We start from the raw sequence: 11,959 nt of genomic DNA, 5'->3' as shown, positions 1-11,959 counted from the left end.
CCCTCACTCTGCGGCGCCGCTCACCACACTTTCAGGCACAGCCCTGTGCAGCCCACAGACATCCCTCCTGCCTGTGCTGTTTCTTGCCTTGTGTTGAAATTTGCTTTTCACGGGTGGGAGCTGTTAGCTTGGCTTAGTTACCAGTCAGAAACTGGGAAAGCACGGTGCAAAAATGTCTGCCCTGCAAGGCTTGTGCTCGTGCAGCTAGGAGTGGTGGAACCGACTTCTTCTGTCTTTACTCATCACTCATTACCCGTCCTTCCTCGGCTGTTCAGTGCTCCCATCTCCTCCTGCAGCTGCTGCTGAGGAACCAGTCCTGCATGGAAAGAGGTTCAGACAGTTAGGTCTCGTCCTTGGCACATCGACACCCAGCCCACCGTGCCAGTGTTTCCACAGACCTAAAGAGCCAGGGGGGAAACTTGGGGCAGGACTGTCGTTTTCTGGGAAACACCACTTTTTGCCACCTCGGGAGTTCCGCAGAACCACGGCTTGTGCTTTTGGTGGAATTGAAAGATCATGGAGGGATTGACCTGGAAGACCTCGGCCGCGCTACCTAAACGCCTTCGGCTCTGCTCGGGTCGGTGACCTGACCCAGAGCGTTAAGGAGATTCACAAAGGTGGCAGCCGAGGTTTCCGTGGCTGCACAGCGGGCCCGTGCCCGAGGAAAGGGGCCGGAGCGAGAGCTCACTCCTGCCCGCCCAGCTCCGCCGGGTGACTGCGACCGCAGCGGCCCAGCCGGGCGAGGCAGGGGTCCGGCAGCCCGGCCCCCACCCGTACCTGCCGCCCCTCACGCGGGCAGGACGGGGCCGCACGGCCACGCTCTCCCCTGACAGGCTCCCGCCCGCAGCAGGCCCCGGCGGCACCACCGGCTCCGGCCCCGCTGCCCCGGGGACAGGCAGGCGACGAGCCCTCCGAGGGGGAAGGGAGGGGGAAGGAAGGGGCCACCCGCCACCGCCGGCTGAGAGGAGAGAGCCCTCCCGCTGCAACGGGCTCCCGTGCGGGGCGCAGCGCCTGAGGCGCTGAGGAGAAAGAGGGCGGGAGGCAGCCCGAAGGGGCTCCTGGCCGGGGGCGGCGCGGGGGGCGCTCCCCGCCGGGGCTGGCGGCGGGGCCGCCCCCATTGGCCGCGGCGCGGCGGTGAGCTCCGCCCGCCGGAGCGGCGCGGGGAGGGAGAGAAGGGAGGAGGAGGAGGGAGGGCGCCGGGCTGCGCTGCGCTGCTAGTCTGGAGCGGAGCCTGGCAGCGGCAGGAGCGGCGGCGCGGGGGTGAGGAGCAGCCGGAGCCTGCTGGACGGAGGCAGCCCCGTCCCCCTCCCCTCCCCCTCGCCTCTTTCTTTGTGCGCAGGGCAGGGGCGGCCCCGATCCATGGTCATGGGCGACAAGAAGAGCCCGACCAGGTGAGTCGGGGGCGCGGGGGGCGAGGGGAGAGAGGCACCTAAGATGGAGGGAGCGCGGCGGGGGCCGCCCCTGCCCGCTCCGCACCCTGCCCCAGCGGCGGGCCCGGCCCGGCCCGGCTCGGCGCTGGCGCGGCGGGAGGGGATGGCGGTGGGTAGGCCCCTGCCTGGCAGTTCTGTGCGTGTGCTCCGCCGCGGGGACGGGGGTGGGGGGGGCGGCGAGGGGCTCCTAAGATGGAGGGAACGCTGGGAGGGGGGCGGCGAGCCCGCGCCAGCCGGGCAGGTACGCGGGGGGCCGGGGCGGAGGGGGGGGGGGGCTACAGGCGGCGAGGGAGCGAAGGAGGCTCCTAAGATGGAGGGAGCGTGGAAGGGCAGCGGGAGGAGCAGTGCCGGTGTTTCCCTGCCTGCCGCCGGTGCCAGGGCTGGTCTGGTGCGAGAGCAGCCATGGCGGCTCCGCTCGCTCGCACTCCCGCTCCGCGCACTCGCTGCTCCCAGACAAAGGGAGGTTTAACAAGGTGGAGGAGGGAACGCGCCTCCCAGCCTTCAAACTCTCCCACCCTCTCTCCGAGGGGAGGGGGCGGCCCCCGCCGCGGTGTGGGGGGCGCAGGGGGACGCGCCCGGCTCGGCCCGGCTGGGTTCGGCCCGGCCCGGCTGGGCCCTCCCGTGGCGCGGGGCCGGGGGCGGAGCGCGGGGCCGCACCGCACCTCTCCGGGCGCCGGCCCCGGTAGGTGTTTGTCGGCTGGTGCCGGGCGGGGGGAGCGGCGGCGAGAGCGGGCGCTGGGTTTCGGGGCTCTGTAACATGGTTTCTCATGTGTGTGTTTTCTTTCTCTCCTCCTCTCCCTCCTCCCTCCGCCGCCTCTCTCCTCCTCCCCAAACACACACGTACACACACGCTTCCCCTCTCCCTCTCCCTCCCCCTCCTCAAGGCCGAAAAGGCAAGCCAAACCTGCAGCCGACGAAGGCTTTTGGGATTGTAGCGTGTGCACCTTCAGGAACAGCGCCGAAGCCTTCAAGTGCAGTATCTGCGATGTCAGGAAAGGCACCTCCACAAGGTACGTCCGCACCTTCCGACGCGGCTTTTGCTCCATGCTGGGCTGCGCTGACTTGTTGATTTTTTTTTCCCCGTGTTCCTTGGATATCGGCTTTTTGCATCCCTCCTTCCCCCGGTACAGCCCCTTCTGTCCCCGTTCAAAAGCTTGTGGATCTTAGAAATTCTCTTTCAAGCATTTAATTGGAGCTGGAAGACATGTTCTGTGGATGTGTCGGCGACCTGAATCTTTTTGTTGTTCTGTGCGGTTTTTGTTGCTGATGTACTGAGGACGTTTTTGAAGATCCGCAGCCAGCCAGAAACATTATGTCCGTGGTTTGGGGTACATAGTCTTCTGTGGTCTGGGTGGAGATTTACCTGGGTTTTCTACAGGAGTAGAAATGACTGAGGATTAGGGGATGAGAAAGGAAACGGCTGATGCCATGAGAACAACAACTCCCTTCCCGAGATGTTGATCTCTCAGTGTCTTTTGTCATCTGAAAGGGATCGGCTTTATGCTCGGTGTGGGAATGGTGTGGATTTCTGAAAGCTTTAGCTGTCGGGTCTCTGATTGCCTTGCACTGGGTAACTGTGGAAGTCTTTGTGAGATGGTGAAGCTGGTGTACAGTAATGTAATTAATCTAAATAACCCCCCCAAACTTGCACTCTCCCAGTTAATGGGTTCAGAAAGTTTGCCCTAGAAATACCAGTTGGCGCTAAAACAGGCATGTGGCGCTCTGCTTATTCTTTTTCTGTTTTGTTCTACTTTTGTTGACTTCTGATTTTGCTCCTGTTGTACCTTGTATATTTGAATTCCGTTGCTCTGCCAAGAAAGTAGTCCTTTCCATTGTGAAAGGCATCATTTCCCTTCTTTGAGTGCAGTGGCGTATTGAGATACTCTCATCAGCAGGCTGTTTGCATGACTTAGCTGTCTTGATGGGACTGACAAAGGAGGTGAAAGCGTGTTTGGTTGGTTATTGTTCACACTGTGCTTTAGACAATGTGAAGTGCCTACATTGTTAATGGAGAGCATGCTTTTGGGCCACTGAAACTCTTGAGTTACAGCAGCAGAGAACACTGTAGTCCTTTACTGTGTGTTTTAGGATGCATGTTGGTTACAAGTATCTGCGTTTTACAAAATATACAGAGGTCTTGAACTTAAGCATTTTAAATAGCATAGTTGTAGCATTGAATAAGGTCGGGCTTTTGGGACAGTAGTGTTCTGTACATACCTACAGCTGATTCTTCACTTGTTTTGTTCAGTCTTGTTGTCATGCAACTAAACCTTCACAGCACGCTTGATTTCTGTGGGGTTCTGTTTCCTTGGCTTCCCTGTGTGCTCAGGTGAAACACATTGATCCTGCAGTTGCTTGGTCTTTGACTGTGTGTGCTACTACAGCGCGTAGCCTTGCAGTCACGGCGAGCTCTCGCAGCGTGGCGTCAAGCATGTGCATGGGTGTTTGTAGGAGAGCCTTAATGAGATGTAGGAGCCCATATGGGTTGTATCTTGTAGCAGATTCAGTCATTTTCATTTGGCCACCATGCTGATGTTCATTTTGAGAGCTTTTTGAGCAGCTTTCTCTCCTGTGCCTTTACTTTTTTTAATGGTAATTTTCAAACTGTTTGTTGAGATAGTAGGATGTTTTGTCTGTAAAGGGCCATTAGGAGGGGTAGCAGTTGATGATTTCAGGTTAAGAGCCTTGCTTGCAGATGTGATCCTTGGGTCTAGAACATTGTATTTCTCCTTAGCTTTTAATGGACCCTTATGAATAGCTTCTAATTTTAATTCATTTAATTCATCAGCTTTCTATTCATATTTGCCGCTTTTAAAATTGCCTTTGTTTGGAGAATTTGAGAAAGTATTTAAAATATTCAATGGACCATCATGTCGTCTTGCATATTTGTATAATTTATGAATAAATATAACTGAAAGCAGGAGTGATTGAGCATTGTGAGGGAGTGTTGTGTGTTGAGAAGACCTGGGAGGTCAGAATTCTTTGTGGTATCTATTGCTCTGAGTGTTACCGTATGTGACGTACGAGCCGGTGTGGGGAGATTCGTCAGAATTTTTTAGCTAAATGACTGATATAAAGATACTTAACAAGTTATGATTGATAATTTATGATTTGAAATATAAGGTGTCTGATGAGCTTGACTTTTAAGTTGCAATCTGACAGTTGATTACACTTTTCCACATTTAAAAGCTGTGCTTCATTAAGGCTTACTTCAGTAACACTTATCGGAAATCTATCAAACTTCCTCTTTAAAAAGCTCAACAAAGTAGTGAAAGACAGACATAGACACGGTGGGGCAACCAATTTTCATCAAATTACTGAGCGCAATTACAGCATGCCCAGTTTTTTAGTAAGATCTGGTTTGACCTACTCCCCCCCACCCCTCCACTGTGAAGCCATTTATTTGCTGTAGAATTTACTTTGGCTGATAAATATCCTCTGATTTGAGAACTAGTTAGGACGTTGGCTAATTCACACTATGTATTTTTTCAGGCTTGATATAATCTGTTGGTGTGTAGGAGGGTTGGCTGGCAGCAGTTAGAAGTGTTACTTCGTGAGATCCAACTATCCTCTTTCCCTAGGATCTCATAAAAGAAGCTTCAAACGTGAGCTTTAGAGTTGACCTGCCAAGTCAAAATCACTATAGATGTTAAACAGTTAAATTGCACCTGAATACTTTTTCAAAGGTCTGTTTATAAATACTTCAGTTTGCTTTTAAATAAAAATTAGGTTAATTCCATCTCAAGAGAATTGGGAGTTGTGGTGCAAAGATTACATTAACATTAAACCTGTAGTACTTGTTGAATACTGGGTTTGTTACATACAAAATGTCACTTAACTCCCTATCCTCAACTTTATTCTTGCAATTTTATGGTTAAACTTTATTACACTCTCTTTAGGCAAATATGTTGAGCTTTTCTATGGTTTTCCTTTTGTGGGGATTATGGCAAAGATATAAGCTGCCTTCAACACAACATTCAGTTGGGTGAGACAGGTGATGTAACTGGTTAGCTTGGGAGTGAGCAATGGTGATGTGTTTGCTAGAGTGTACAATGTTGTTATTCTTTCCCAGAGGTTTTTGTATTGGTGTAGCAGTGCAGGGAACTGGTGCTGGCCACCACTTCCACTTGAGACCTGCAGCTCTTCTGGTGGTTTGCTCTGATGTGGCCCTAGCAACCCCTGCACACAGGAGAAGGGTTGAATTAAAACTTTTACCAGGAAGTTTGCTTCACGGACACGTGTTACTTCCTATATCCATTACTTCTTCAAACATAGAAGGCAGGTTTGCTTTGGATTTCCTAGGAATGTGAGGGCAGAATTTGGTCTCGTATTTCTGGTTACCAGGAGCTGTGTATTCCTATCTTAGGGCAGGAGATGGCTCCATTTTCTTTTTTTTTTTTTTTTTTTTGTTGTTGTTGTTGTTGTTTAACGGTATTCTTGCTTCTCTTTCCCTTTGGTTCTCCAATGGTTTACATACATTGTGTTCTGTATGCCTTGTAGCTTCCTCTCTCCTCCCAGGCACAGCCATTCAGAGTGTTTCTGCATGGGGTTGCTTTCAGACATCATTGTGAAGAAAGAGTGTTTCCCCCTCCCTCTTGATTTCACAGAGGTAGTTTCTATTATATGAAGCTTTCCTTCTGGGTAGATGGCAAGCAATGTGATGTGGTAGAGCTTCTGTGATGTTAATTTTTCTCTAACTTTGGGATAAGTGCTTTCCTTGTCTGAACTTCACATCCTCTATCATGAATGTGCCTTGATTACAGAGAAATGCACTAAAAAATATCAGTGGAAGATGTGAGAGCAACAACTGGATGTCTGATGTGCAAATTAACAGAACAGAGCAGCCCAAAATTAACAAGGTGTAGCATGTGTGTCCTCTGCAAGGCATGCATTTAATAAGCATTTCTGTTGTGTTTGTTGCTAATACCTGTATGCTTGAAGTGCATGGTTTGGAGTTTGGATCAAGTGATTTGAACATAGGTTTCATTGTGGAGTGCTCATGGAGCATATGTCAGTAGTGCTTCACTCTTTTGCTGCCCCTATTTTTGAGGGTAGACAGAGCTGAAACTATGCATCATAATTAAAAAATGTATTTTCTCTTGTGTGGAATAGGTGTCTCAGATGTTGTTCTTCAGTTCTCCAGAAAGTTCCTTTGCATGTTTGAAGGATATAAGCTAGCACCTTGAAGGATGTAAACTACTCTCCATGTCACCATTGGAAACTATTCTCTTGTTCTGCATCCAGGCTGGGCTGACCAGAATAGACACCAGATAGTCCTGCTATTCCTAGAATGACAAATTAGGCTTCTGATCCTGATTTCTGTACAACTAATATATGCGTTGCTGATTTGCCATGTATTTGCAGGACTGTTCTAAAAATGTGTAGCTGTGGTGTAGGTTGAAAGCAAAGTGGTTTCATTCAGTTCTTTCAAGTTGGATAGCTTTCACCTGCATTAAGCAGGGAGATTGTTATTCAGCATCATAGCTGGAATTTAAGTGGGTTATTTTCTATAAAAATGGAGTATGTGACTCATCTGGAGAAAGCTCTTGTGGAAGGGACATTGGTGTCTTTACTCTGGGATATTTGTTTTCCTAATTGGCCATTCATATCTGTGTTTAAATCATCCGTATTTTTCCCATTGATTACTGAAGTTAAATGGCTCTTGGATCAGGTTGAGCAAAATGTTGTCTGTCCCAGCCTGGAGCTGTGCCAGTGCTCCACGGAGCCATCCACATCCTGAGGATGTGTTCCCTTGGGTGATGGATGGGAACAGCATATTTCTGCCTAGATAGTTCTGAGTGCTGGAATACATGATACCTATATGCAAAATGTTTGCCCACATACAAGTAGATCTTGAGACCTCTCTTGTCTCATACCAGCACTCCCTAAAAGTAAATTACCTGTTGCAGTCTGAATCTGTAGATGGAGGAATACTTTTGCTGGGCAATCCTGGCAGGGCAAGAGGAACCTCTTGCAAAGCTAACATTTTACAAGCAGACAATGCTGATGGTTCACAGTAAGCCCTGAATTCCGTGACTGTGGTTTGACAGTATACTAAGTTTGACTTCATAACTTGTGTTGCTGGAACCTGGGTGTCTTAGCCATGTGGCTTAGAGTATTGATCCGTTGATCAATATAAACTGACTGCTGGTAGAGATTCATGCTATGCTTGCCTTTTAACTAGCATAGTCTGTGAGACTCCATCTGAGCAGATGAAGCTCTTCAGCTTCAGATCAGCTATTATCTGTCATCCTGATGCAAGCATTAGCCTGGCATAGGATCTGTGTCTTGTACTTTGGCTGTTTGAAAGAGTTGTGTCCTGATTTGCTCTTTGCTGGTGTTTGGCTCTGGTATTAATGATCTCATTACCTTCACCCAAGGATTTCTCTTGGGTTTCAGTACCTCTGGGAAACCATTCTCAGCAGGGAGGATCCTCAGCATTAACATGCAGCACCAAAGCAATACTGGTTGTCAAATTTGGGTACTTGAGATGCAGTAGGTAACAAACACAGTAGGTAGTGTGGTGGGTACTGTCACTTACTTTGCTGCTGCCACATTGTGTTCCTGAAGGTCCTATAAAGGAATAATGCCTCTACCTGCTAGGGTGCTTTTTTATTAGGTGAAAAAGATGCTGGGGTAATGGTTGGACTTAATGATCTTAAAGGTCTTTTCCAACCTAGTTGATTCTGTGATCTTTTTTGTTACAATAAATAGTAGAATCTTTAGTGTGGCCAAGGTGTATTGTTATTTTTATGTAGATTACCCATTTGAGTTAAGTAATTGTGGGTGGTAGGGTTTAATATTAATCTTTGATTTCTCTTGGAGACTGTATAAAAACCTAGCAGATAAGCTGTGACACGGAGCATGTTTATCACTGGTAATATGCAGTGTGGATATTATTCATATTTCTCTTCCTCCGTAGACTGCTTTTTTGGGAGATAGGAATCTAAACCAAAGTATGTATGTGCATGTAGGAGGAGAGGGCATGCAGCTTTCTATTATTGCTGCGACCAGACGTTGTGTCCACTGGGATACTGACCCCTTGCTCTCTGCAGGTCCTTGTGGGGAACTCGTAGGCAGAGGAATGTAGAGTGACTTTTCTCTGAATGCCTTTCTTAATTGCCCTGATTGTTTCATGTTCCCATCAGCTGGCTGCGGAGGGGCTGCTGCTGCATTTGCACCCTGATGTGGCTTTGTCTAGCAAGTAGAACCGTACATTAAATGAAAATAAAGCATGCAGTGTTGCTTGGAGTAGTAGAGAGGAGGGAAGTGGTGGATGCAAAGCGTTGTTCTCTGGGACTACCCATGGCTCCTGCCAAAATGCATGGGACCAAAGACCCATGAGGGATGGGGAGTCAAGAAATATGCTGTGGGCTAGATGGATTGTTTTGGCTGGCTACATCCAGTGTTTGTGCTGCAGCTTGGCCACCCCTGCCATAACTCCAGGCTGGTTCACTACTGATCATGAATCAGGTGTCCCTTGTACTTTGGCTGCTGCAAGACCTGCTTTGCATTGGCAATGTGAATTAAATGGCTTTGTTGTTGGTAGGCTTGCTGTTCCTCACTGTTGTGCTGCTCCTTTTCTTCCTGCTCCATTGGGCTTGAGCACATCCTTCTGCGAGCAGACATGGCCTTCCAGGGTCCCTCGGTGAGAAACACCAGAGTTCATGGCACTTCTGGGGAGTCCTGTCGGCATGCAGGAATACAGCAGCAGGGCAAGAGTGCTTGCTCCTGCGCTCTGATCGTCCTTTATTATGTGCCTTTCTCCTTGTCTGTATAATTTTTCTTACAAGGAAACCCACTGACCTATTTTGTGGGATTTTGGGTGGTTCTGTAGGTTAGTGGGTTCCAGTCTCACAATGTAGGTCACTCGCGAGGTGTGCTGGAGTTTCATAATGCAGAGTTCTGACCTGAAATAAGATTCATACAGACTCTCTGTGACTCTGTCTGGCAGCTGTACTTGGTATCTCTTTTTGCAGTAGCCTCCTTCAGAAGGTAAAAGGAAAAGTCTGGACATTCACAGAGGGAAGGAGTCTTACAGGAGGGTTGTATTTATTTAAAGTGTGCATGTTTCAGACAGGTAAGGACATGGCAAAAAAAGCAGACCACAAATACTGAGTAACCTGTACATGTTACCCTAAGCAGATGTCCACAATACTGTAGAAATAATATGGAAATACTTCCATTACATTTGTGAAGTTCCTTTTACAGCTGACACATGCTAAATATGTAGCTTTTTGTGCAGACAGATTTTCTTTACATCAACCAGAGATCCTTTCACTTTTTTGGTACATCTGGAGGTCCAACCAAGTCTTTAACGCTGCTCTTCCCATAAGCCAGCTATTAATTAGGAACATGTTCTTTGTAGCAGATGCTAATTGGTACATCAACAAATTCTCTGCCTGTTTAACATGGGAAAGATTGTAATTCTGAGTGGCTCAAATAGAAATGAGAGGGTAAAGCATCACTTGTTTTTGCTGGCTTGGTGAAGTTTTGTTTGAATGTTCAGTAACTGTATCTTCAGTCGGGTGAATCTCTACTCATTATTTTGTTGGCATTTTTTATTTTGGAAATAACAAACCCAAACCAAACTGGCTAAAGCTGGGCGTTGTTTTGATAGTGTTTTATTATTGAAATGCTGCCTGTGTTTCTGACAGTTGAAAGTACACCCACAGCCAATATTCTGTTAAATAGCACTGGAAATACATGCAAAGAGGGGGTTGCAGGGATCTGAAGTATGGATTGTGAAACCAGGAGACTTGATTTTGAACCGTATATGATCTTATTGGAGATGCTGGTCTCCTGTAGTAAACCTTTATGATACAAAGATCAAAGTACTAAAAATTTGTAATGATGTTCTTTACTGCAGAATCAACAGTCAGATTGATTTTTAACTTTGACTGATAAACATTTTGAAACATACATTTTCTGGCAATTTGCTGAGAGCTGAAATGTTCCATAGTTGGGTAAGCATAGTATATGTTTTACATCGGTTACTATATGGAGGTGCAAGCTTCCATATTTACAGTTTAGATAGGATTATGGACATGACAATATGGATAGCGGGACTGAGTGTACCCCCAGCAAGTTTGTTGAGACACCAAGCTTTTCGGTGTGGTTGACATGCTGGAGGGATGGGATCCAGAGAGACCTTGACAGGCTGGAGATGTGGGCCAGCACAAACCTCATGAAGGTCAAAAAGGCCAAGTGCAAGGTGTGCTGCACATGGGTCAGGGCAATATTAAGCACAGAATGAATTAAGAGCAGCCCTGAGGAAGAAGGCCTTGCTTGATGAGAAGCTCGACAAGACCCAGCAGTGTGTGCTTGCAGCCCAGAAACCATCTGTGTTGGGCTGCAACAAAAGAAGTGTGACCACAAGATTGAGGAGGGAGATTCTGCTTTTCTGCTCCACTCTCCTGAGACTCCACTTGCAGTCCTGTGTCCAGCTCTGGACCCCCAACTCAAAGGAGGATACAAAGGTGACAGGCTAAGAGAACTGGGAGAGTCTCTAGGGAGACCTTAGAGCAGCCTTAAGGTACCTAGAGGGGCCTTCAAGAAACCTGGAGAGGGACTTTTTACAAGGTCCTGTAGTAACAGGATAAGGGGGAATGACTTTAAACTGAAAGAGGGTTGGTTTAGATCAGGTATTGGGAAGAAATTCTTCACTGTTTAGATGGTGAGTCACTGGCACAGGCTGCCCAGAGAAGTTGTGGCTGCCCCATCCCTGGCAGTGTTCCAGGCCAGGCTGGACAGAGGGGCTTGGAACAACCTGGTCTAGTGGAAGGTGTCCCCGCCTGTGGCAGGGGATTTGAGCTGGATGAGCTTGATGGTCCCTTCCAACCCAAAACATTCTGTGATTTGATATTCAGGAGTTCTAGAAACTTTAGTTTGGGGATCTTACCTTATTGATTGTCTTTAAATAAAATGAAAGCAAAGCAAGTAGGTTTTGAATTTCGTTTAGGGCTAAACAAGGAATAAATGCTTAGATGTGTTTTCTGAACCAGATTGTTCTTCAGGATTTCAAAGTTAAGATGGATTGCTTGCAACATTCATAGGTGCAAAGTGAGATAAAATATCTCACCTGAGATAAAGCTGTGTCCCTCAGATCTATATTGTTGAGTACAGACATGAGACTGATCATAATCTGAAGTATTTTTCCTGAACTAAATGATTTTTGTGCACATGGAACTACATCCAGCTAATTCATGTGAAACTTCACATGATTGAATTGGGGAGGTGGACAGAGGATGCAGAAGTATTAGGATTTGGTGGCTTCAGTGATGTTGTGCAGTTGCTCAGAACCTGGTGAGCATTGAGCGTGGGTTACCCCCTGTGCACAGTCCCAAATGTGCAGCATTTTTTTAATGTTAAGGTGTACTTCTTCACTGAATAGGATTACTGCCTTGTATTTTTTTATCTATGTCCTAAGTACATGGAATGATTTATACTTTCTTTTGCTTCTATTTCAGGTGTCCATAGGGATAGTGCGATGTTAGTGTGATTTGAGCCTGTGTAAAAGAGGCTGGAAT

General features: G+C 47.7%; 1 protein-coding gene across 1 annotated transcript in view; it reads left to right on the top strand.

The window, feature by feature from the left end:
* The first annotated feature begins 1,212 nt into the window (after positions 1-1,212).
* RYBP (RING1 and YY1 binding protein) overlaps positions 1,213-11,959 on the top strand; it is a 44,689-nt gene continuing 33,942 nt past the window's right edge. The window contains exons 1-2 of the mRNA XM_034066388.1: positions 1,213-1,391; positions 2,315-2,440. Of these exons, the coding sequence (XP_033922279.1) occupies positions 1,360-1,391; positions 2,315-2,440 (158 nt within the window). The 5' untranslated portion in view covers positions 1,213-1,359. The remainder of the gene's footprint in view (positions 1,392-2,314; positions 2,441-11,959) is intronic.

The sequence above is a fragment of the Melopsittacus undulatus genome, chromosome 9 (assembly GCF_012275295.1).
Source record: "Melopsittacus undulatus isolate bMelUnd1 chromosome 9, bMelUnd1.mat.Z, whole genome shotgun sequence".
In the NCBI taxonomy this organism is placed as follows: Eukaryota; Metazoa; Chordata; class Aves; order Psittaciformes; family Psittaculidae; genus Melopsittacus; species Melopsittacus undulatus.
This window is presented reverse-complemented; position numbering and strand designations above follow the sequence as displayed.